Consider the following 25,149-nt stretch of genomic DNA (forward strand, 5'->3'; position numbering starts at 1 on the left):
TTATCTCAGGGCAGTAGTTTTGGGGGTTTATCCAGCTTCCATGTCTCTAGAAAGTATGGATTCCATGGGAATTTGAAATTCTGTTCTGCATTTTCCCTCTTTTGATCAGGATTTTTCTGTAGAATCTTTGATGGAAGTGTTCAGTAATGGTAGCCAGGCACCATCCAGTTCTTCTAGTCTCATGGCAAAGGGGGCAGTTGTTCGTGGAGGCAAGTAGCCACACATTCTATTTCTCCCTCCTATTCTTGACTCACCTCCTTCTGTTGCTCCAGGAAAATAGGGACCAGTTATACCTTGCATGGCTGCTTGCAAGCTTTTAAGACCCCAAGCACTACTCGATGAACTAGGAGATGGAACAGAAGCACTAAACATGGTATTAGGCCAATCCGATGTTCTATGAAATCATGACCCTAAACCTCCAAACCAAGACACTAAAACACATGAGGAGTTTCATTGTACATGAGCAGCTGCTCTTTTTGTATTATTGTTGTGAATACATCTATCACACAACTTTTGCCAGTTCGGCTTTTTACAGGTGTACAACTTATTGACAGCAGTTACATTAATCAGCTGTGTTTTCCTTCTTTTTGAACAAGCGGTTCCCATATATTCGTTTTGCAATGAGCCCAGCAAATTATGTAGCCAGCCCTGGTAAGACCCAACCTCTGCCCCCAAGGAAAACAGTTGAAAACCTACTGTAGGCCAGGAACTGTGAAGGGTGCTGCACAAATATCTGTTTTATTGTGAAGTTGGCCAACATGTGTAATTGTCACAGATGAGGAAAGACAGGTTAAGGCACCTAAGATCACATAGCTAGTATGTATCAGTCAGGGTTCAAGTCCAGGTGTTTCTGACTCCAAGACATGTTTCTTCTCCACCACGTGGTATTAAACAGATTCAAAAAAATTTTTTTTTTTAATTTTTTAAGTTGCCTTTACTGGGAGGAAAAAAAGCCCTCTGGTATGCCGTTTGTCACACTGTAACATAGTTATTTGTGCCTTGAAGTAGGCTAGATTCCTTGACAGCAGGAACTGTATTTTCTTTTTTGTTTTTATTACGAAAATTTTCAAACTTATACAGAGTAAACAGAAAAATACCCATTGCCCAGCTTCCACAACTCTCAACGTTCTACCATTCTTGTATCATTTCTACCTTCATCCACTCCCCATCTCCCATTATCACTTTTAGGACTTACATTTTATTCATCTTTATATTCCCTCAACACAGAGCCAGGCACATAGGTGCTTAAAAATGTTTGAATCTTGCAAAACTACTGTCTTTAAAACTGTAAGCAAGGTCTGTAAATGATGGACTTCTTTTTCTCTTAAAATCGCAGTTAATGTGCACATAAAATTTTAGTAAAGACCAAATATGTAGCAGAAAATAAGAATTTAATCCTTTGTGTGTGTGTCAGCAGAACAAGGAAGTCTCTGAAGAAGTTGATGGGAGTTTTATTTTTATGCCAGTACCCGCAATGCTGGGGATAAAGCCATTTATTTTTGGAAGCATCAGAAGCCTTTGGAATCACCATCTTCACCTGTTAACAAAGATTCAACTCATTAGTGATGGAGCTTTCAATTGATTCCATATGTCAAGAAGATAATCCAAGAGTAAAGTGTCTTTTTATAACAAAGTCATTGATAGGGTTAAGCAGCTGTGTTTTACTGTCCTTCGGGGCGTAGATAGAAAACTCTACTAATGTGATCTAAGCTTGAATGCTCACGGCCTGGCTCTCCTGAATAAATGCCCCAGCACCTAGAGTGTCACCTAAGAAGACAAAAGGTTTAATCAGCCTAACAAGAGAACTAAAATCACTTCTTACAAAGGAAGGAATTAAAACGAGACACCTTGTCTTACTCCTCTTCACTGCAGAGTGGAGTGGGGCCGCCATTTCAGCTGTACTAAGAGGGATGGATAAACCGGTGTGAATGGCTAAGTATCCTCATGTGGGGCCTGTGGCAGGAAGAGCCTGCATAAGGGCTTACTTACACCCCAGAACTGTTTGTCTCTGAAGGACTAGTGCTTTGAGGGTTCAGCAGGAGAACCTGAAGTGTTCCAACTTTAAAGAGAACTCCCTGGTTCTCCAGCAGATGTCCAAGGATAGACAGAACTGAGGCCTCAGAGAAAAGCTGAGTCTATGTTAGACCATGTGTATGATGGCAAGACCTGGGCCTTGGAGTCCATCAGGTTTTGAATCCAGGCTCTGCTATTTACCGGTGGTGTAGTGTAACCTTTCCTCGATTATTCTGTGAGATTTGAGTGTGATTCCTCCTGCATTAAAGTTGTCAAACTGATAAAAAGAATTGTGAAGTGGCTAACATGGTGCCTGTCACAGAGCACATGACAGGATTAGGTGAATTGTGATTATTATAATTTTCTTAGAAGGTAGGTAGCTCCTGTTGCCATTCAGACCTGTGGACACAATTCTGGGTGACAGTGTCACTCCTTTTCCACAGGATTAGGACAGAACAGTTTGGCCCTGAACAGGTGGGATTTTCTTGCCTAAATGCTGTTCACCCTTCCAGGCTCATCTGAAACACACCCAATTCTCATCAAGTTTCCGATCCCACCCCCGCCCCCAGGAGGATTAGCCCTTTCCTCTTCTGATACTGCAGACCTTCCCCCCCCCCCCCCCCCCCGCAATCCCGTGCCAGTAGTGCTACACCATGTGGTAGTAGTATTTATTTCTACCTCTAACGGATACTTCTCCTGATGTTGTTCTTCAAGCTCTTTCCAGAAAAAGCCCCCATTGCCACATTCCCCTGAATATTTCCTGTCCGTGCCCATGACCTTTAATTTTTGTCCCTTTTCAGGGCACAGACATCTGATCCAGGGGGGTGTCACCTCCAGTAAGTAGACAACAGGCCCAAAATGTTTGTGTCTCCCCAATGATAAGATTCTTTCAGCCCACCTACAGATAAATCCTGCCTCAGGCTACCCTTACACACATATCTGGTTGCAAACTTCTCCTTTCTGGCACTGCTAGGTCAAAGCTCCAGGCACGAATGCTAATAACTTCAATGAGCATTTCCTCTGAGCAGCTCTAACCTCCCTGGATGCAAGTTTCACTCACCTGGCATCATGCTCTGAGACCTGTTTACAGTCAGTCCAAGCAATGTCTCAGCCACACTGAGACCACAGGACTTTGGTGGCAGGGACCAGGGTCGAACTCATTCTGTGATTCTTTACCAATATCCATGAGCTTCTCTCTGGGTGCCGGGCTCTGCGCTGTCCCTAGGGAGGGAAGAGATGAGTCTAGCAGGGCCTCTGCCCCCTGGGAGCTCCTGGGTACCAGTAAACAGACCACCCCAGCACCCAGGGGTATACAAGGCAATGTGGGAACCAAGCAGGAATTGTGACTGCCTCACAGAGACCTGCGTTTGAGAAGACAGTTCAGGCAGAAGGAATAGAACCTGCAAAAGCAAGGAAGAGTGCGGGGAAGGGTGTGGCATGTGATCAGGGAATGCATTTGGGAGCATAAGGTATGCTGGGGGAGCAGAAGGAAAGTAACAAAAAAGGGCTCTGGAAACGAAAGATAGGGCCAGTTTGCGAAGGGTTTTTTGCCTGGCTAAGGAGCTGAGACTTTTCCTTTCCTCTCCCCTGCAGAAACCCTGTGTGTGCCACTCATGCTGCTAAGTGTACAGAGTTGAGCAAAGCAGGCACTGTTTCTGCTCACCTGAAGCTTACAATCTAGTGGAAGAAACAAACATTAATCAAATAATCACACAAATATGTATGCCAGGAAAGTTCTTGAATAGGATAGTGACATGATCTGATTTGTACTGGAGAAATCACTGTGGCCAGAAGAGTTGGAGTAGACAGGAGAGGGACATAGAGTTAAATGCTGTGCATGACAGCAGTTTAGGCCTGCACTAAGATAGCGGGTCAGAGAACAGGGGACAAACGTAGACGTTTTACGGGAAAATTAAAAGGATTTAAGAAAACTGATAGTCCTGCTGTCAGTAGCTATGAATAGTGATAAAAACCAGCTGCCATCAGGTTAACTCCAACTCACGGCAACCGCACGTGTGTCAGAGTAGACCTGTGCCCCATGGGGTTTTCAGTGGCTGATTTTTCAGCAGTAGATCGCCAGGCCTTTCTTCTGAGGCACCTATGAGTAGAATTGAACAGCCAACCTATTGGTTAGCAGCTGAGTGTGTTTACCATTTTCACCACCCAAGGAGTCCAAGAAAGAGAAAAATAGAAATAAAAACAGATTTGGGGTACAGTCTAGGCGGGGTAATAATTTGAGATAATAATTGGGCCATTTTGAGTTTGAGGTACCAGTGGGCCCTCCAGGTGGAAATTGGGACATAGAGGTTTGGAGCTCTGGAGAGATATTTATCAGGAGTCTTCAGTGTTCAGGTGACATTGTAAGCATGGATGAGATCACCTGGAGAAAGGATTAGTTGCCCTGCTGTGGTTCCAAGGGTGAGAAACAAATGGATTGAAATACTAGTTGGGCTTCTGTTGGTTATTACTAGCTGATCTCTCTCTCAGGTGTTTAGCAAGGAAGATACAAATCTATACCAAAGTAATAAATGTCTTAAAAAGCTTTGTCTCTTTTTTAAGAAACTAAGGTGCTTTTTTCTTGTAGATAATGTAAAGTTTGCAACTGAACATGTTTCCCTTCTTGCCTCAGCAGCCAGAAAGCTCAAAGCTAATTTATAATTTAATTTTAGAAACCGTATAGGATCTACATATCTAGATACTCTTTTCCCACATAAATATACATATTTGTGTATTTTCCGGGCCTGATTTTTTTTCTTTGTTGTTTTATGTGCTCATGTAAGCATCCTCAAATCCTTTGTAAAATTAAATAGGGTGTAACTGTATAAAAATAAATCCCCCACCAAAATTTTTTCTTCCTTGCATCCCTTGTGGAATAAATCTGGCCAGTTGCTGAGCTAATGTTGGCTAGATTTAAGCAGGAGAAACTCTTGGAATTTGCGGCAACTAGACAGTAAACTTCAACACTCATGTAACTCATTAAAGCAAGATAAAAGTGGAGCTTCAAAACATCTCTGTGTTTGCCACTAAGCCTGTGAAATGGAGGGGGGGGTCTTTAATTCAAAGTACAAAAGTCTGATCTTTCAGCATTGAGACTACACCTTTGAAATTAAAGACTTGTTTGTGTGGGTGAGTATTCCAAGTACGTTCAAAGAAGGATTGAGGTGTTGACTGTACAAGGATGAACTTTTTTTAAGCTTAGGATATCATTTTCTTGACTTATAAAATGTAGTTTATCAGAGTAAGCACAAAATTGACTGGATAGTAAATTGTATTTTTGATCATCCCTGTTTTTTTTAAATAAATAATTGTTTTTTAATTATGATTTGCCATTGGTCAAGATGACTGTGTTAATGGTTCTCAAGCTGAGTCCCATGGCTAGTGTCTGAGAGACTGCAAAGGTGCCTGGGATGTGGGAGGAGAAGATGGCTGCCAAGCTGGAGAGCCCAGGCATCACCCCTTGCCCCCAGCTCCCACCAGAGCAGCTCAGCAATGCTTTATATAGCAGAGCTCCTTCTGCATAAGGTTTTATTTGGATAAAGTGTTCCACTGCTAAAAGTATAAAAGGCAAGTTTGGAAATCACTGCATTAGCAGTCACATCAGACTTACTGTTTGGGCACGATGGTGGCTGTATAGAAGAGGTGTGGTATTTGGAATCCTGCATTCAGGTCCTGGCTCTGCCTCGTACCAGCTGTGTGACTTTGGGTGGTGACTCTTCTCTGAAAGAGCTTCCCCGTCCATAGAATAGGATGGTGTTGCTGATAATAACTGCTTTACCAGGTAAATAAGGATTAGGCAAAATAGCAGATGTGGAAGCACTGCTTAAAGATCGAACGGTTTAAGAACTGATCACCCTCACCCCATGCCTCTGACCCTCTTCTCCTGTCCCCATTTCCCAGGAGGAGCCAATCACCTTCTGTGAAGAAGCCTTTGTGTCCCACTACCGCTCAGGAGCCATGAGGCAGTTCCTGCAGAATGCCACGCAGCTACAGCTCTTCAAACAGGTGCCCAGCCCTCCCTACCATCGGCCCAGCAGGCTTGTGTCTGGATCCCTGATGGGGATTTCTGCAGCTGTCTCCACACTAAGTCCTGAGGCAGCGGACATGGACTGGAGCAAGGCCTGGCCTAGAGAGGCTCAATGTCTGGGAAGGTGGATAGATGAGGAGGGTGGTCAGTGACCAGACACACCCCTAGCGAATAACATCGTGCAGTTATACAAATATAATAAGCACACAGCCAGTTTCTTAGAAACTCACTTGTTGAAACTTACTTTTTGAAAACTCCCAGTTTCAAAGCACCTTTCCCATCCTGGGAAATGTGGTTGTCCTTTGATCAGACACTAAGATGCTCAGATGAATGTATTTTGTTTTGTTTCCACAGTTTATCGTACAAACTGTACTGCTTTTGTTATTTCTGTCTAGTTTATTGATGGTCGATTAGACCTTCTCAATTCCGGTGAAGGTTTCAGTGATGTTTTTGAAGAGGAAATCAACATGGGCGAGTATGCTGGTGAGAAACATTTCATTTTCCTTCTCTGGCCTGGGGCTACTGTAGATTAGGGTGTGTTCAGCAAGGAGTGGCAGTGACTTCTCTTTTCCTTCACTGGGGGCTAGGAAGAGACTGATTTCAACCTTGGCCTTGAAATGTTTGCGAAATTCCTCTTCGATCTCTGACAAGTTACACATCGGCTCATATGAAGTCCTCTGTCCTGTGGTCAGTTGCTTCTCCTGGTTGACAAACTAGTTCAACAAAAGGCCCAGCATAATGCAGTGAAAAGCACGTGAGATAATGGACTCAGAGGCCTGGATTCAGATCAGGACTCCGCCTCCTAACTAGCTGCAAGACCTTGGTCATTTCACCTCTTTTAGCTGAAGTTTCCCTATCTACGCACTAAGAGCAGCACTGCGTACCTCACAGGGTTCCTGCTGAGATCAAATTGGATTCCACGAGCAAGGGTTTGTGCAGGCACCGACGACAATCCATAGCACTGGCCAGTGCTCAACAAATGTTTCTTTAAAATGTGGAAATATTGCAGAGAGCCTGGGCTTTCTGGAGACCTTAGAACTGAAGGGACCATCCTTTCGTCTTTCAGAGGAGTCATCTGAGGCTCAGAGAGGTTTAATGGCCACACCTGCCTCCTGAATTGCAGTCTGGCCATCTTTCTAAAACCCATAGTGCCAGTGACGACAGCAAAGTCAAAACCAGATATAAAATAATAACCATGTTGCCGGCCCACTCTTACTGCTGGGCACATCTCTGGTCTGAACTGTTCTGATAATTCAGCTGGTGGTTGGTGGGCTCATAGAGCCAGGCACAGTCTCCACCTGCCTTTTACGGGCCCTGCCAGCGGGTGCCACGTGGCGAGCACAGTCAGCTAATAGGACCAGTGTTTTTTCCTGCCAGTGTAGTAGCCAGCTTCAAGCAGTAGCAGATTGTTGATAAACTTTTCCTGAACACCTGCTATGTCCAGAGCCCTCTGGAGTAAGAAATGGAAGATCCAGTTCTGCCCTCAGTAGCTTCTAGTTTGCTGGAAGAGAGAGAGAGATAACTAAAGACAAATAAAAATGAAACCATTGCAGGGAAAGAGGTAGAATAAGGTTCTTTGTACAGTTAGAATAAAAAACCAAACCAGTTGCCACTGAGTTGATTCCAGTTCTGACGGCCCTGTGTGTTTCAGAGCAGAACTGCACTCTGTAGAGTTTTCAATGGCTGTGATCTTTCAGAAGTAGATCACCAGGCCTTTCTTCTAAGGCACCTCTGGGTGAATTCAAACCACCAACCTTTCAGTTAGTAGCCAAGTGCTTAACTGTTTGTGCCACCCAGGGATTCCTGCATTTAGGATCCAAAATCCAAACCAGTTGCGATTGAGTTGATCCTGACTTATAGTGACCCTATAGGACAGAGTAGAACTTTCCCATTAGGTTTCCAAGGCTGTAACCTTCACTGAAACAGACTGCCTCATCTTTCTCCTGCAGAGCAGCTGGTGGGTTTGAACCACCAACCTTTCATTTAGCAGTCGAGCATTTTAACCACTGCACCACCAGGGCTGCTTGCAGTTAGAATAGGGTTCTATTAATTCTCACGGCTTAATGTGAGAGCTTTACAAAGGAGGCAGGGTTCGCGTTTCTAACGGTTGAATATGAGTTCTGAGGAGAGGATAGGCTTTATGTGGTGTAAATGGATAATGTGCTCAGCTGCTAATTAAAAGGTTGGAGATTCAAGTTCACACAAAAGTACCTTGGAAGAAAGGCCTGATGACCTACTTCTGAAAAATCAGTCATTGAAAACTCTGCGGAACACAGTTCTATTCTGACACACATGGGGTCACCATGAGTCGATTCTAACTTGATAGCAACTGGTTTTATAAACTAAGTCATTCAGAGCTTCCAGAAAATCTATCCACTAATATGATCTCCTTCTCCTAGAGTTTACCAACAATGCCTCCTTTTTTCCCTATCACCATCCAAGTATATGAGGGCTGAGCGTGTGTCTAAAAAGTACTTGCCCTGAGGCACACAGCACTGGCGGTCCTGTCCTGCAGTGGTTCACAGTACTTCAGAGAATATGGATTTCTAATGAGTGTTACCTGCTGTAGAGGGCTGTTCAGAGGAAGGAGAAGCTTACAGAAGAGATGACAGCTGAACTAGTTGTTGAGTCCACAGGCAGATAGCGTAGGGGATGGGGACTAGGGAAGAGGAACAGCATTTAAGGCAAGAGGAACAGCCTGGGGGACGGAGACAGGGTGTGCTGACAGAACCCTAGGGATTTCCTCATGGTTGGAGCATAATGTAATACAAGATGGAGAGTCAGAGGGTGGGTGATGCCAAGTGACAAACTGAGGAGAGGGCAGGGAGAGCTAGGGAATCTGGCCTTTATCCAGTAGGCAATGGGGAGGATTTTGAAGATTTGTAGTCAGGTCAATGATAGGATCAGATCTCTGTTTGAGAAAGACAACTAGTAGTGATGACTTGCTGTTGTCTCCTTCAGGGGGTGGGATGCGGGAGCCTCTGTGTGGTTCTCCAGATTTTGAACTTTCGAAAACCTACATGCTGAAGGCAACTTGAGAAACTCCTGGGGGAAAATTACTTCTTTAAATAACAGCTTCTCTGAACTCTCTTTCCCCAGGTAGTGATAAACTGTACCACCAGTGGCTCTCGACAGTCCGGGTAAGTGTGCACTCATTCAGAGCCACCTGGGCCTCCCTGTGAGCCTCCTGGCAGCCCTTGGCTTCCCCTGCTACCCACAAGGCTGTCATTAGGCCTTCAGCTGATTCCCTCAGCTGAAGATGCTTTTTGTTTTTAAAGCCAGGCCATTCTTGTGCCAGTTGGAGACTAGAAGGATGAGACTATCCAAAGCCATCCCTTGGTGTGAGTAAAGAGGCAAGAGAAGCTTCCTTATCTTCAGGAAGCCAGCCGAGGCTTGCTGAATGGGATGTTGACTTAGAGCATTTCTGGGGTCTCCTTCTAGGGCCAGTACAATTTTAGTAGACAAATCAAAAATGTGTTCCTCTTCTCTGCAATATTTTTCACAACAAAAGCTCCTGGGAAGACGGGGAACACATCACTGAGAGATTTTTTTCATCCTCTCACTGTTGTTGTAAACAATTTCTTGTTGTGTCAGGAGCCAGGTGCTTAGGGCTTCAGAAGCCTCTAAAGAATTCAAATTCCTTCCTTTCTTTTCCATCAGTTTATCCGTTAGTATATACTGAAGGCCTACTGTGTGCCAGGCACCATGCTGGGTGCTGGGAATACAGTGGGAAGCAGAACCCAGGCCCTGTCCTAGAGGAGCCTCATCTTGTTGGGGAGGCTGGAATGTAAACAGGCAACTCCAACATAATGTGATAAGTGTTCTCTCCTGCTTGTGGGCCAAGTGCACTGCTGCCAAGGTGGGTCCCTTGGAAGTGGCTACAGTTAGCCAAGAGTAAGCAATTCCTTGATGAAAGACTTCTTTTGTTCTTCTCGTATTATGGCCAAACACAGCACTTGGCAAATCATAGACAAGCAATAAGGACTTGTTGATAGATTGATAAAGGGAGTTTTAATACTCTAAAGGACCATTTAAATAGGATACTGTGTAATTTTGGAAAGCAATGTGGGATAAATGAGTAAGTGAAAATTTCATATTTGTCCTGCAACATAGAACATTTTCTAGGTCAAATTTTAATGTTTTTAATTAAAGCTCAAAATTGCTAATACGGGCAGTTACAAGTTGGTCTTAAATTTAAGCCCAATAATTACATTACTGTAATTAGTCTCTCATATACCCACTGGTTCCAGCCTTTCTCCATTCGAATCTATTTTCTACGTATCAGTTGGAATTACCTTTCCAAACCACCACAAATCTGATTATGTGGTACATTTGATTGAAAACGCTCCAGAGCGTAGACCGCTTCACCTGGCCTTCAGGGCCATTCATGAGTGGACTCCATCTGACCTCCCCAGCCCCTTATGCCATTCCTCCCATGAGACACTGTATCACTTCCAGAACACACGATGGTTTTTCACCTTCTGCACTTTTTATGTGCTATTTCCTGTCCCTGGAATGTTCTCCCCCCACCCCCACCCCCCATTCCCCACATGACTCCTACTCATCTTTCATGGTCCAAGTCAAATGTGTCATCCTCTGAAGCCTTCCCTCACCTTCCAAACAATGAGTTGCCTCTAGGTCTGTGTCTCTACAGCTATAATAGCATTTAACACCTTACGTTGCAGTTATTCATTCTGGTGTGCCCCACCCCACCCTCTCTGGATTGGAGGTCTTTAAAGGGAGATACCTAGTCTCATTGGGCCCAGTACCTTCAGAGCCTAACAGGAGGCATCCACACAGCCCTCACAAACTGTCTAGAGGGATGGATGGATTCATGAACTATGGCCTATGCCGTTCACATCCATTTATTGCCTCACTTATGTAGTGAGAAACCCTGCCTCCTGCTTTCCTAAAGAAAGTGAATGAGAAATTGCTATGTTGGATCTGTGGATTTATAATAAAGCTGTAGTTAACATTCATGGCTATTCATTCTTTCCTTTTGTCAAGGTCCAGATAAGAGTGATTTAAAAAGGCAATAACACAGAAAACCAGGATGAGGAAAGGAAGGTGCATGGCTGAACAGTGGCATATCCAGGGTACTGTGATATGTGTGGTGCCACTGAGCAGTTTCTATTAACCCAGGACAGCCCAATGTCCTTCCTCAAGCACAGTAATGTGTTCATTAAAAGATTAAGCAGCCCCCAAGAAGATAAAATACTTAGGAATAAATCTTACCAGAGATGTAAAAGACTTATACAAAGAAAACTACAGTACACGTCTGCAAGAAACCAAAAGAGACTTATATAAGTGGAAGAACATACCTTGCTCATGGATAGGAAGACTTAACATTATAAAAATGTGTCTTCTACCAAAAGTGATCTATACATTTAATGCAATTCCAATCCAAATCCCAAGGACATTCTTTAATGAGATGGAGAAACAAATCACCAATTTCATATGGAAGGGAAAGAGGCCCCGGATAAATAAGGCATTACTGAAAAAGAAGAACAAAGTGGGAGGCCTTACTTTACCTGATTTTAGAACCTATTTTACCGCCACAGTAGTCAAAACAGCCTGCCTGGTACTGGTACAACAACAGATACATGGACCAAAGGAATAGAATTGAGAATCCAGACAAAAATCCATCCACATATGAGCAGCTCCCAAAACAGTTAAATGGGGAAAAGACAGTCTTTTTACAAATGGTGCTGGCATAACTGGATATCCATCTGCAAAAAAATGAAACAAGACCCATACCTCACTCCATGCACAAAAACTAACGCAAAATGGATCAAAGACCTAGATATAAAATCTAAAACGATAAAGATCATGGAAGAAAAAATAGGGACAATGTTAGGAGCCCTAATACATGGCATAAACAGTATACAGAACATTATAAAGAACACAGAAGAAAAACTAGATAACTGGGAGCTCCTAAAAATCAAACACTTATGCTTATCCAAAGACTTCACCAAAAGAGTAAAAAGACTACCTAGAGACTGGGAAAAAGTTTTTAGCTGTGACATTTCTGATCAGCGCCTGATCTCTAAAATCTACGTGATACTGCAAAAACTCTACTACAAAAAGACAAATAACCCAATTAAAAAATGGGCAAAAGATATGAATAGACACTTCACTAAAGAAGACATTCAGGTAGCTAACAGATACATGAGGAAATGTTCACGATCATTAGCCATTAGAGAAATGCAGATCAAAACTACAATGAGATTTCATCTCACTCCAACAAGGCTGGCATTAATCCAAAAAACACAAAATAATAAATGTTGGAGAGGCTGTGGAGAGATTGAAACACTTCTACACTGCTGGTGGGAACGTCAAATGGTACAACCACTTTGGAAATCGATTTGGTGCCTCCTTAAAAAGTTAGAAATAGAACTACCATACGATCCAGCAATCCCACTCCTTGGAATATATCCTAGAGAAATAAGAGCCTTTACACGAACAGATATATGCACACCCATGTTTATTGCAGCACTGTTTACAATACCAAAAAGATGGAAGCAACCAAGGTGCCCATCAACGGATGAATGGATAAATCAATTATGGTATATTCACACAATGCAATACTACGTATCGATAAAGAACAGTGAGGAATCTGTGAAACATTTCATAACATGGAGGAACCTGGAAGGCATTATGCTGAGTGCAATTAGCTGCAAAAGGACAAGTATTGTATAAGATCACTATTATAAGAACTTGAGAAATAGTTTAAACTGAGAAGAAAACATTCTTTTGTGGTTACAAGAGGGGGGAGGGAGGGAGGGTGGGAGAGGGGTATTCACTAATTAGTTAGTAGATAAGAACAACTTTAGATGAAGGGAAAGACTACACACAATACAGGGGAGGTCAGCACAATTGGACTAAAGCAAAAGCAAAGAAGTTTCCTGAATAAACTGAATGCTTCAAAGGCCAGCGTAGCAGGGGCAGGGGTCTGGGGACCATGGTTTCAGGGAACATCTAAGTCAATTGGCATGATAAAATCTATTAAGAAAACATTCTGCATCCCACTTTGAAGAGTGGCGTCTGGGGTCTTAAACGCTAGCAGGCAGCCATCTAAGATGCATCAATTGGTCTCAACCCACCTGGATCAAAGCAGAATGAAGAACACCAAGGACACAAGGCGATTATGAGCCCGAGAGACAGAAAGGGCCACATGAACCAGCGACTACATCATCCTGAGACCAGAAGAACCAGATGGTGCCCGGCTACAACCAATGACTGCCCTGACAGGAAACACAACAGAGAGCCCCTAAGGGAACAGGAGAGCAGTGGGATGCAGACCCCAAATTCTCATAAAAAGACCAGACTTAATGATCTGACTGAGACTAGAAGGACCCCAGTGATCATGGCCCCCAGACCTTCTGTTGGCCCAGGACAGGAACCATTCCCGAAGCCAACTCTTCAGACATGGATTGGACTGGACTGTGGGTTGGAGAGGGATGCTGGTGAGGAGTGAGCTTCTTGGATCAGGTGGACACTTGAGACTATGTTGGCATCTCCTGCCTGGAGGGGAGATGAGAGGGTGGAGGGGGTTAGAAGCTGGCGAAATGGACATGAAAAGAGAGGGTGGAGGGAGAGAGCAGGCTGTCTTACTAGGGCGAGAGTAATTGGGAGTGCATAGCAAGGTGTGTATGGGTTTTTGTGTGAGAGACTGACTTGATTTGTAAACTTTCACTTAAAGCACAATAAAAATTACTTAAAAAAAAAAAACATTAACGAGGTTGTCTTGTATTCTTGAGCTGATATCATGGTAAAGTTATTTAACAGAGGGGTGTCCGATGTTTGGACATGGGCGTAATTTCATTGCTGGCCATAGGTGTCATTTTCTGTAGATAAACGCCACTGGTCATAAAAAAAACTGGTCATAGGGGGTTAATAAATACTGCTTAGTGGCATCACACACTTAGGGTCAGTGCAATACCTGCCATGCCTGCCATATCGTAGTTATACTTGTATTTCCAGGCGAGCTAGATAATCCTGGCTAATCAGGCCTTGAATGTTCTGCCGTGGCTTGCTGTTAGCTATAGAGTCCATTATTGTCAAATGTACCTGGATGTTGTCCGAAGTAGCTAGAATTTCTTGGGAAGCTGTAGATTAGTATAACCCTAGCCCCAGAGAGCCTGTGATGAGCTTTCCTTTCAGCCAGGAGACAGGTGCCAAGTAAAATACAGAGTCTGGAGTCTCCCCTCAGCTAGTTATCACAAGGAATAATTATCCATCCTCATCCCCAGTCTATCCCACCCCACCCCAGAATACCCACCCATAAAGATTCTGCCATAACCATAACAGTAACTTCCTGGGACCAGTTACTATCCAGGCTTGTTTTTCTAATTAAATTACGTGCTCTTAAAATGTTGCTTAACTTGATTAAAAAGAAAAGATCTTTGTTGATGTTGGCCTACTGTATCTTCAGTCCAAATTGCTAATTGACATTTTTATTACAGAAAGGAAGTGGAGCTATTCTGAATACTGTAAAAACGAAAGCAAACCCAGCCATGAAGACTGTCTATAAGTTTGTAAGTACTGGTCTTGGTGTCGGAATTCAAACAGATACATCCCCTGGCATCAGGAGACTCTTAAATATACCTGACCCTGTACTGCAGGGATGATTCAGGGGCTGCTGTGCTATTTCCCAAAGTCCTCAGTGCTCTGAGAATGCTTTAGCCTTGATATTTTATGATCAGTTCGATGACATGTTTGAGGTGCTGCTGCTAACAGTCGCTGTGATAGAGAAATGGGAGGCTACTGGTTTTAGCTTTTAAGATGTAGACTGGGTGGCTGAAATTCAGGCTGCTCCATGTCTGCATCCCTATGGCACAGAGACATGGTATCTCGGGTGTTCTAACCAACCTTTCCTACATGTATCCCCATTATTATGTCAACTAAAGCAGGTCCTTTGCAGATTCCTGAAGAGTGTTCATGGTGGGACACACCCCAAAATTTTTCTCCCAAATTCTTGATCATCTCTTTCATCACCGTCCTGTAGGAAATGCATTGTTTGTGAGACTGGTGCCCACAGCAGCATGAAAATAGGAGAAGCACCTCAGTACCCGACGCTCCATCTTTTACAAGTCTCAAGTATTGTCTCTGGCAATTTCTCTTGCTTGCTAATTTGACCCTGAGCCACTTGAGTAGGAAGGTTTTGTTTTATTTCCATTTTTTAAATTTTGTTCATCTTTTCTGTGCTTAATTTGCAGCTATTTTAATGGGGTAGGCGGCTGCCAATTGAACCACCTGGGTCTAAAACAATAAGAAATAAAGCCAGGGTGTCTGCCAAAATGAGGTGAAGGAAATGGCACCGTAGAATCCCAGAGATGTGTCTGTTCAGGCCGTTCAGCCTGGGCAGAAAATTGGTCTGGCGGCCCTGACCTGGTGCAGCATAATGGATATTCTGAATCTTGCAGCCAGAAAGGGCTGCTGTTCGACGCTTACTGGTAGCTGTCACCAGGCTGCTGAGATAAATAATTATAGAGAACAGAAGAAGGGCTTCAGGAGGGGAAAAAAAAGTTCTGTGCCATCAAAATGCAGAAAATAAAATCTATGCAGCCTCTTTAAGGGATTTTTTTTTTAACCTTTTAACGTTGTATTTGTTTTCATAGCCATTATGTTTTCGACTTGATGATCCCATTTTTCCTTCCTTTTTCTAGTAATCAGAGAAGGTGATTCATGACGGACTGAAATCAAGCCTAGTCCCTGCTGGAAACAGAAAGGGAATCTTAACTTAAATTAATTTTTCATGCAGGCAAAAGATCATGCAAAAATGGGAATAAAGGAGGTGAAAAACCGCTTGAAGCAAAAGGTACTTGAAGTTCTTATTCAAAATGTATAAGCACCATATATGAAGTACGTGGTCACAAAAAAGTATGATGTGATCAATAGAGGGCTGTTTGATACAGTGTTGTTAGCACACTTCAAAATACATTACCAGCTGTCCAGGAGTTTTCACACTGTTATAAATATTCACAGGCAAAAAAACTGTCATCAAATAACATTAAGACTCTGGTTTAAACCCAGAAAGGCGACGAAGTTCAGACTTACCACTGTTCCCCGCTGTTGGCCTGTCCCTTGCCAGCCCCACCAGGCCTGAGGTTCACAGGGGTCCGTAGAAATTGGTTCGGCCTCCCCATCCCGGCAACACCCCTCCTACAGCCGACCTCTGCCCCATGGCTGGCTGAAACCAAAACCAGGAGGCTTCCCCAGGGAAGTGAGTCCGGTGGTTTCACATGTACATGGCCACCACGAAGATGCAGGGCACAAAGGGGCGGGCTGGAGGAAGATGCTGCGGGCCCCCCTCGAGGTTGTGGATTAAACGAGAGGAGCCCAGCAGTTGATTTTTGAGGCTTTGTGAGGGAAGGGGGAGGCTCCAGTTGTCTTCTTAGACCATCAGTAAAATGTTATGAGAATTTTATGAAATACTGGCTAAGATTCCCCTGACCTGATTCTCTACTCTTGTACAGTGAGGTATAACAGAAAGGGCATTTTAATATTATTAGGAACATTATGATTATTATTATTGTCACCCTTCATTAAGTACCTGCTACACATGGTCCAGGCTAGGAGCTTTCACATTTGATCCTTAGAATAACCCCGTGGGGTATTATTACCATGTCCTGAATAAGGAGACTACAGAGAGGTGAAGTAACCTGCCCGGGGTCACACTGTGAGGGCCTGCAGAGCCGGGATTTCATTCTGACCATCTGCTTCTAGGTTCTGTGCTCTCACTACAGTGTTTCATATTGCCTTCTGAAAACAAGTGTTTCATTTTCCAAAAGATGTTTGGGGTCATTTTCTTCATTATCCCTATACCCCCAATATACCACTCTAATAAGGACCTTTCTCTATATCGGCAGTTTAAAAAAAAAAACTTGAAACCAGTTTTAATGTTATAAAGTCAGGAAGACCTTCTAATTAACTTGCAATGGTCAAAGGAATTGATTCCTTTCTTTTAATTGGAAAATAATTTGCTCTGACTAAGCATTTAAATTCTGAATTTCAGCTGAGAGTGAACTTTCAACAGCTGACAGTCAAGTTCAGAAATAAAAATTCTGTAATGTCAATCCAGGTAGACTTTAACTGTCATCTGCTGCACCCCACCAGAGACTGGCAGCTGGACTTCTTCTCTTGGATATCATTTAAGTCCCTAAATTGGCCTTTTCGTCTCCTATCCCAGTCGCTTTCCCGTCACTTGTAGCTGATTTTGATTGCAGATACAGAGTGGAATGGTGGGCAGGGGGGATTCTCTCACCAAATGTTCCCTCCTTCTATCCTCAACTCCGGCTGGTATTAGAATGTTACCCAAAGTAGGCGAAGAAAAGGGTCCCTCCTGGGTGCACGGGACAGATGCGCCCTCAGTGGCCAGACTTGCTGTCTGCAGACCATTAAGCAAGTGACATCTTCTTACCTCCCTACTCATGCGTGTATTTGGCCTTAAGAAAATCCTCTTTTTATATGTAACATTTCTGAAGATAACCAGCAATGTCAGGGTTTTTAATGTTGTTTTTCAAAGGTTCGTTTAAACAATCTAGATCACTTTCTTTCCAGGCCATCTCCTTTCCTTTCCTTGATAGTACCTGAGGCAGATTTTTTTCCTCCCCTTCTCCTCTTCCCCCTGCCAGTCCTTTCAAGAATAGCTTCAGGAGATAATGTTCTGTAGATAGTGTCAGTACATTTCAGGTGACACAAACGGTGAAGGCATTTTATAGAAATGTGGCTTGTCACCATCGGACTGTTGACAGATCTATTAGTGCACCCTTTTCAATTTTCACTTTTCCTCCCTTCGGTCTTACAGATTTCTACAGACTTGGTATTTTGCAGTTGTTCTTGGAAGAAGCTGTTTTGTAATTGAAAGTCTAACATTGTTCAGTATGTATGGGACTTGGGTCTTCTGCAGTGTTCTCCAGCTCCCTTTCTTGAGCTAATTTAAGATTTGGCTTCACCTGACCTCTCTCACTGCAGTAGAAAATATTTCCTTTGCTCTTTTGTCCCCCTCCCCTCTGCCCTCTCCCTTTCGTACGGTAACATATCTATGTGGCTCCCCAGATGCGTCTAATGCAGACATCTCAAGTTTGGTTTCTGCTATAAAATTGAGGCAGTTCTCAACAAAGATCCAATTTTCAAATGCACTGGGTTGCCACCTGGCCTCCTCTAACTCTGCATAGCAATGGTGACCTTGCAGATATAATCAAGAACCCAATCTTGCCCTCCTCGCTCTTGCCTTGGGTTTGAATTGCAAATAGAAAATGTAGGGCCGACCTGCGGAGAGGTCACTCTGGTGTGTGGAGGGTCCATCTCTAATATGACTGAGCAGGTCCCCATCTCTATCCCTTGTTCATTTGTGCTGCAGATTTTCAAAGCATCTGGCATAGGAGCTTTCAGAGAATCCATGTGACCATTGGCAAATAATTGTTAATAGATACTATAGTGTGGCTTTATTCCAGACCTGCTCGGCTTCAGGCCAACAGCAAAAAAAAAAAAAAGGATGGATAACACATTTCTCTGGACAAATGGAACAACGTGGTCAAGTTCTTCTATAGTTTGGCCTTCTTTGAAGCCTGACTTGCTCAAAATTAGGAAGAAGTAAAAATGGCAAAGATGCCATCCAGCCATTGCTTTCTAAAGGGAAAATGTAGTTCTTTCCTCCAGAGCGTCTACCAGCCACACCTGGCCCGCAAAGAATGCTGTGTGGTCGGGCTTGTGACTCTCAACAAATCACACTCCCGTACAAGCCTGGCATTAGAATGCCCTATTTTAAAAGCAATGGCTGCACACACACACACACACACACATATATGTGCACACACGTTCCTCTGTACCTGCAGGGAGCATTAAGATATTCTCTAAGTATGTCATTACTTGCCTATTGAGGGACCCCTGAAAATGTGTATTTTTTCTTCAATATCCAAATGATTTAGTCAAATGGGCCCATTTCCCAGCCCTTTTTAAAGTTTCTAAATCTTTGAATCTCTAAAAGACAAACTTGAGCTTGTTGATTTAGAGTCTCTCTGTGATTGAAAGGAGCAAATTCACAGTTGGGTTAGCAAAGGCTTGAGTTTCTGGCCAAACATTTCCCCATGTGTTGAAGGGAGTGAGTAAGCATGTGTGGGGCAGGGCGAGCTAGGTAGATTGTCACAGCACAGACATTTTCACACCTTTTCACACAACTGTCAGCTCCCTGTCTCCAGACACATTAAAATACGTGTCAGCCTCAATCATAGAAATTCCAACTTTGGATACTATTTTGATATCAATATTCATATTTTAATTTGCATTTGCCGTGTTGTGAGGTAGACTGGGAAAAGAAGGGCCCCGTAGGAATCTGAGAACGGAGATAGGTAGTTCTCCCATGAGCAATCCAAGTCAGAGGTTGTAAGGCCTCACACCCCTGGGGGGTCTTTAAATCCTCTTCTCTCCCCCTCCTACAACATCATGCTCTGGTATTTAGGCTTCTAAGGCAGACAAGCTGGGTTCAGTGCTAGTTATGTTGGATATGAGTAAGTTACTAAGCCTCTCTGAATCTAGTTTTCCTTGTCTATAAACTAGAGGAGAAATATGGATTTTACTAGGTTGTTATGAGGGTTAAAAGAGATCATGGGTCTAAACAGCAATGCTTATTAGCCACTCAGTAATGGGAATTTCCGTTCTGTTTTTTTACATCCCACATCTGGGACAGTACATCTGCCCACACACCCATATGCATGTATTCAGAGAACATGATTGGTGTGGAATCACCTCTCCTTAGGTTGTCCACACAGCCACCAGAGCAATCTTTCTAGAACACAGCTCTGACTGAGCCACTCCCTGGTTAAAGCCTTTCAGACCTTTCAAACCTTTGCACTCCTTGACAGGGGTACTTGCCGCCAGCCACTAGACCACCTGCCACTCCCAAACGGGCTCTGCCCTCCGGGTGGGAATGCTGTGCTCTCACGTCTCGGCCTAATGAAGCCCTGTCCTCGGCACCTTCTGAGTCCAGTCCCTACCCTAGTTCTTACCCAAGGCCACTCAGAGCCCCTCTGATGACGTTAGTCTCTTCCCCATCTGGTCTTCTGAGACCCTGGATGTCTTCCTTCTCATGGGTGTTGTGCCTGCCTTCTGCACAGAGGGGTAGAGATTGGATCTCACTCATGATTTTTGATTCCTTTGCCTGAAGTGTAGTAAACTGTGACTCAGGGAAGGTAACAGGAATTGTTCTCTGACTCCTTTGCTTCACTGATGAGTGGTAACTGGTTGGGCCTCGGTGCTCTGAGCCAAGCTGCAGGGCTCCCAGGAAGAGAGTCGCCACCCTGTGGTAGTCTCTGATCTGCAGCTTGGTCTGGTGTCTTCCTTCTGTGTGACCCTTAGGAAAGGAACAAGTTTTCCCCTCCTGTCAGCTTCTTGTTTTTTCTTTTAGGATATTTAGGAGGTGTTTTTTTGTTTTGTTTTGTTTCTTCCTGTTTACAAACATGCTTATTGAAGAAAATTCCACGTATCAGACAAGCAAAAAGAAAATAATCACCTGTTTTATAACCTTTATTTTTATTACTGTATCCTGAAGTTTTTCAGACCATTAATGTTTCTTCTACATGTCATTGTTTTAATGGCTACATAAACTTGTATCTGACAGACATGTGTACCAGACATTATTTAATCAATTCCGTTGTTGGGAACTTTTGTTACTTCCAATTTTTTTCTAAGCAAATATCCTTGTATGTAAAACTTTGAAGGAATTTTTAATTATTTCATTAGGATAAATTTCTAGAAATAGAATTAGTGGGCCAAAGGGCACATACATCTTTTAGGTTTTTGATATAAATTACCCATTTGTATTCTCACCAGACGGTAATGAGAGTAGCTATTTTCCCAGACGCTTTGCTGACAGCCTTTCGTTTAGTTCTTAGGCCCTGGTTTCTTTAGTCAGGAGTATCAAACGTTGCTGTTATTGGGTCCTCACTGCATATGACGACTCTGCTAGTGGATACAGTAGAGGATGTGAACCAGCCCTGTTTCCTTCTGGACTCGGGCCCCTCCCACTGTGTTCTCTCTCAGATCCAGGGAGGAAGCAGTTGTCCTTCGCCAGCTACAAGGAGTAGTGAAGAAGTTATTAAGTTGGTGGAGTGAGCCAAAGGACTTTGTAAAAAGTCTTGCACCTTTGGATCATCTAAATAAAATAAATGTCTAGCAGTGCTTTTTGATACATAGCTCATGTGTATATTGGATACTTCTGCCTTCCAAGTGCTCAACTCAACTTTCTAAAGGTTTATTTGAGAGCATGCACTAGATTCAAGGCTCTAAGGGCAGAGAGCCCCAAACCAGCTCTCATAAGGCATGGCAGAGTGTAATCCATGCAACAAAAGAGGAGCAAAGCATCATTGGTGTCCAAGGAGAAGGAGATCATATCTGATGACTTGTTGATCACCTCCTTAACTCAAAACACCTTCATATGTGGTATTATGTGATAATGTGGTAAAAATGTCAGAAGTCATATAGTTGTAGGTTACTCCACTTTCTAGCTGTGGCCTTGGGTAAATCACTCTCTCTGAGCCCTATTTGCCCACCTATAACCAGACCAAAAAAACAAACCCACTGCTATCAAGTCATTTCCGACTCATAGCGACCCCATTTCCCCACCTATAAAAGAGGGATAATCCTATCTGGCTTGTGATTGTTGTGGAAACTGTGTGATAATGAAATCAAGGGTCTGGAAAAGTACCTGCCACATACTAGGTGCTCAACACAGGGAAGCTTTACTTTTTAGGTGGTGTTCTCTCCATTTTGCAGAGGATAAGGGTCTAACATTCAATTTGCACAATTCTGTAGCATTTGTCGGTGCTTCCTCATGTCTCATCTCATTTAATTGATCCTCTCAGTAGCTTTGAAGTTTGCCAAGCAGGTAGTAGTCTCCCCATTGTAAAAAAAAAAAAAAAAAAAAGGAGGCGGGGGATACAGAGAAGTTAGTGAATTGGAAAGGTCAGACTGCTGGTTAATGGAAAAAACCAAGACTAGAAGACAGTATTTTTACCTAAAAGCTTAAGCTAAGACCTTTTCCCCCAAAACTACTATATGCATTTTCCCTTTTTTTAAATAGCTGTCATCTTACAGTTTTTAATCAATTAGTAGCGATATTTCCTTACCATATTACCTTACAATTTCATTTCTTTTATTTTTAGACACACACACACAATTTTCCCTGAACTAAATCGGCCTTACTCAACCTCTTGTGTCTGCCCCCCACCCCATGTCCCCACCTGGATCCAAAAGGCCCTTTTTGCCCCTTGCTTTCTGATGCAGAAGGAGCCCCTCTCCGTCTTTGTTCCATTTGACCCCAGCACATTAGGGCAGCCCCTTCCCCAAAGAGCTGTTTCTAATTGGCTGTCGGCAGCCTCTCTCATCACTGAGCCTCAGCCTCACTGAGACTAGCCTAGCCACTGAGCTGAGCCAAGCCATCTCTGCAAACCCAGAAGGTCATCATCTCCCTGTGTTGTTAACCAAGCTATGCAGAGACTCCTCAGGGCTGAACTCTCTGGCCTTGATTCCTTAGAAAAGGAAGCTGGGATGTAGCCAGCTGGGGGTATGAGGTTGAATTTATTATGTAATTAAAATTCCCGTAATTTATTAAATACCTAATAATGTTCTAAACATTATCTACTTTAATCCTCATAGCTACCATATCCCCACTTTACAGATGAGGAAACTGAGGCTTAGAGATGTTAAACGTTTCTTTCTTAATGCATTGTTATTCAGTAGGTGACCACTTCTCTCTATGCTCGGGCCGTTATTCAACTGAAAGGTTAAGAGCCACAAATTGTAGAGTCTTTTATGTGCAGTACTCAGGGTGCGTGTTTTAATGACCAAAACCTGTATTTGTTTTTGCTATTAAAAGAATTTTAAGTTGTATTTATTAATTTAATTCTGGCTGTGAGTTATTTTTACTTGGTGAAAAAGGATTATTTAAATGTTATTTGTCCATGTATTCTCCACCTTGTGAGGATTTAAGCAACTTTCATGACTTTACTAAAACATGTGGCCGTTATCGCATATGCAGGCACCATCGACATCCCAGAGAACGCATGTGGATAGCCAGTAGCCAGCTTTAGCCAAAAGAGCCATTACCTGCCTTTTGCACACTGGAGTTTTGCTTCTCCTTAAATTTTTACTTCATTCTTCGGAAGAACAAATTAAATGTAAATTTCTGAATTTAAAAGCATTACTTTGGTTCCCAAAATTTTCCCCAACTCATAGAGTCCTAATTCAGCCTTGCCTTTGTTCTCTACAAGGAAGGCTGGAGGCAGGGAAAGAGGGAGCACACACAGACCGTTTTCACAAGCAGTAGCATCATCAGTAAACAAATGTGGGGAAAATGTCCGCACCCACAAATAATCAAAGTAATGCAAATTAAAACAACAATGAGATCTGATTTTTCACCTATTAAATTAGCGATACATTTTTAAAACGATAAGGCTAAGAAGAGCACTGTGACACTGAGAACACATCCATTGCCGGAAGGTGGTGTAAATTGGAAAGCAATTTGGTAGGAGGAATTAAAAACCTTAAAAATGTTTATACCTCTTGACCTAGTAATTTTATTCCTAGGGATCTCCAGAAAAGAAATAATTCAAAGGAAAGAAAAGCCGCAATCTTTATGACTCTGGTGTTTATAATGTAAAAAAATAAGAAGCAGCCTAAGTGTACAAAAGTAGTTGAATGGTGTATGAAATTATGGTATATCCACTCAAGGAAATATTATGCATCCATTAAAATTATTATAATGACTATGCAGCAGGATGGAGATGCTTATAATGTGGTTGGGAAAAGCAGAATATAAAATTATACAAGAGCTGTGATTGGAAGTAATTTTTAAATGTCTGCATGTTGGCAAAAGTGAATATGTAAAAATGAAAATAGCTGTGTAAGGTAGTAAGATGAAAGATAGTTTTTTCCCCAGTATCCTGAATTATTGTTACGCTGTCCTTATAATTAACGTATTATGATTTTAATGTGTAATTTAATGTATAAGGACTTCTCTAGGCCCTAAAAGTCAAAGAGCCAGGTTAGCCTTCTGATTCTTCCCTCTCTGTCAGGATTGGCTCTGAATGTTGAATGAGTTCCACAGTCTCTTAGCTCTGTGGTCTGAGGGAGCACCTGTGCTCAAGGCCAGGTGCTCTGACCCGACACCAACCCCCGACCCTGCTTCTCCCCTCAGGACATCACCGAGAATGGTTGTGCCCCCACCACAGAAGAACAACTACCAAAGACTGCGCTGTCCCCACGGGTGGAGGCCAAGGACCCCAAGCTCCGAGAAGACCGGAGGCCAATCACAGTCCACTTCGGACAGGTATGTAGCCTGGCCCTTTTCCAGTCTGTTCTTCAGCAGAAGCCATAGCACATGCCGCAGTTTTTCATTTCAGCTCTCTTCGGCAAAGCAACTCCATGGAATTTTTTACCTCTTCCAGTGTTTATTTGGTGCAAAAATATTTTGAAAGTGAATTTTTGAAAATTTTAAGAGACAGACTGGCTCTAGTCAATTACAGAATGAAGCCATTAAATGAAGCCGCTGCCTCCCCCACTCCAAGGCACTCTGCTTAAGGTGCCTCTGTTAGCTAACCATCTCATTAGAACACTTTAGCATCCCAGGCCCTTCTCTGCATCTTCAAATAAAAGGCAACAAGCTAAGTCTTCAAAAAATCAATTAAGAGTTCTTTATTAATGTACTTTCTGAAAATCAATATCAGGAGTCACGCTTTTCAGAGTAAACACTGGCACTGTGATTCTAGAGATTCGGTTCTTTAACCAACCATTTTCGTCAACCTGAGCATTTAAAAAATTGACTCTTTGTTTGATTTTTTTTCCCTTAACTAAAACATTGTACTCTGGATGGCAACTGAAAATGTTATCCATTTCCTAACAGTGATTATGATTTTGGTTGAAAAAGAGATCGTGTATCCTCTTCTGCTTCTCTTGACTTTTGATTAGCAAAAGTCATCATTTTTTGAGGTTTCTGAGAAATTGCTCCGTTTGCAAGATATGACTATAACAGAAATGTACAAGGTTATTTTTAAATCACCTGAATCTTTGGCTATGTGTTAAATGAAGCATGATTAAAATAGTCATTATGATTT

The 25,149-nt window shown here is 42.8% G+C and overlaps 1 protein-coding gene across 26 annotated transcripts in view; it reads left to right on the plus strand.

Annotated features, from left to right (window-relative positions):
- DENND1A (DENN domain containing 1A) overlaps positions 1-25,149 on the plus strand; it is a 566,188-nt gene that overhangs the window by 482,900 nt on the left and 58,139 nt on the right. For all 26 annotated transcript variants that reach the window (XR_010323028.1, XR_010323031.1, XR_010323027.1 and 23 more), the window contains 6 exons: positions 5,911-6,015; positions 6,433-6,520; positions 9,137-9,177; positions 14,503-14,574; positions 15,801-15,857; positions 24,234-24,365. Coding sequence is in view for 21 of the 26 variants with exons in the window: in XM_064291468.1 (XP_064147538.1) it covers positions 5,911-6,015; positions 6,433-6,520; positions 9,137-9,177; positions 14,503-14,574; positions 15,801-15,857; positions 24,234-24,365 (495 nt within the window). In the remaining 5 variants the exon portion in view is untranslated. The remainder of the gene's footprint in view (positions 1-5,910; positions 6,016-6,432; positions 6,521-9,136; positions 9,178-14,502; positions 14,575-15,800; positions 15,858-24,233; positions 24,366-25,149) is intronic.

The sequence above is a fragment of the Loxodonta africana genome, chromosome 9 (assembly GCF_030014295.1).
Source record: "Loxodonta africana isolate mLoxAfr1 chromosome 9, mLoxAfr1.hap2, whole genome shotgun sequence".
In the NCBI taxonomy this organism is placed as follows: Eukaryota; Metazoa; Chordata; class Mammalia; order Proboscidea; family Elephantidae; genus Loxodonta; species Loxodonta africana.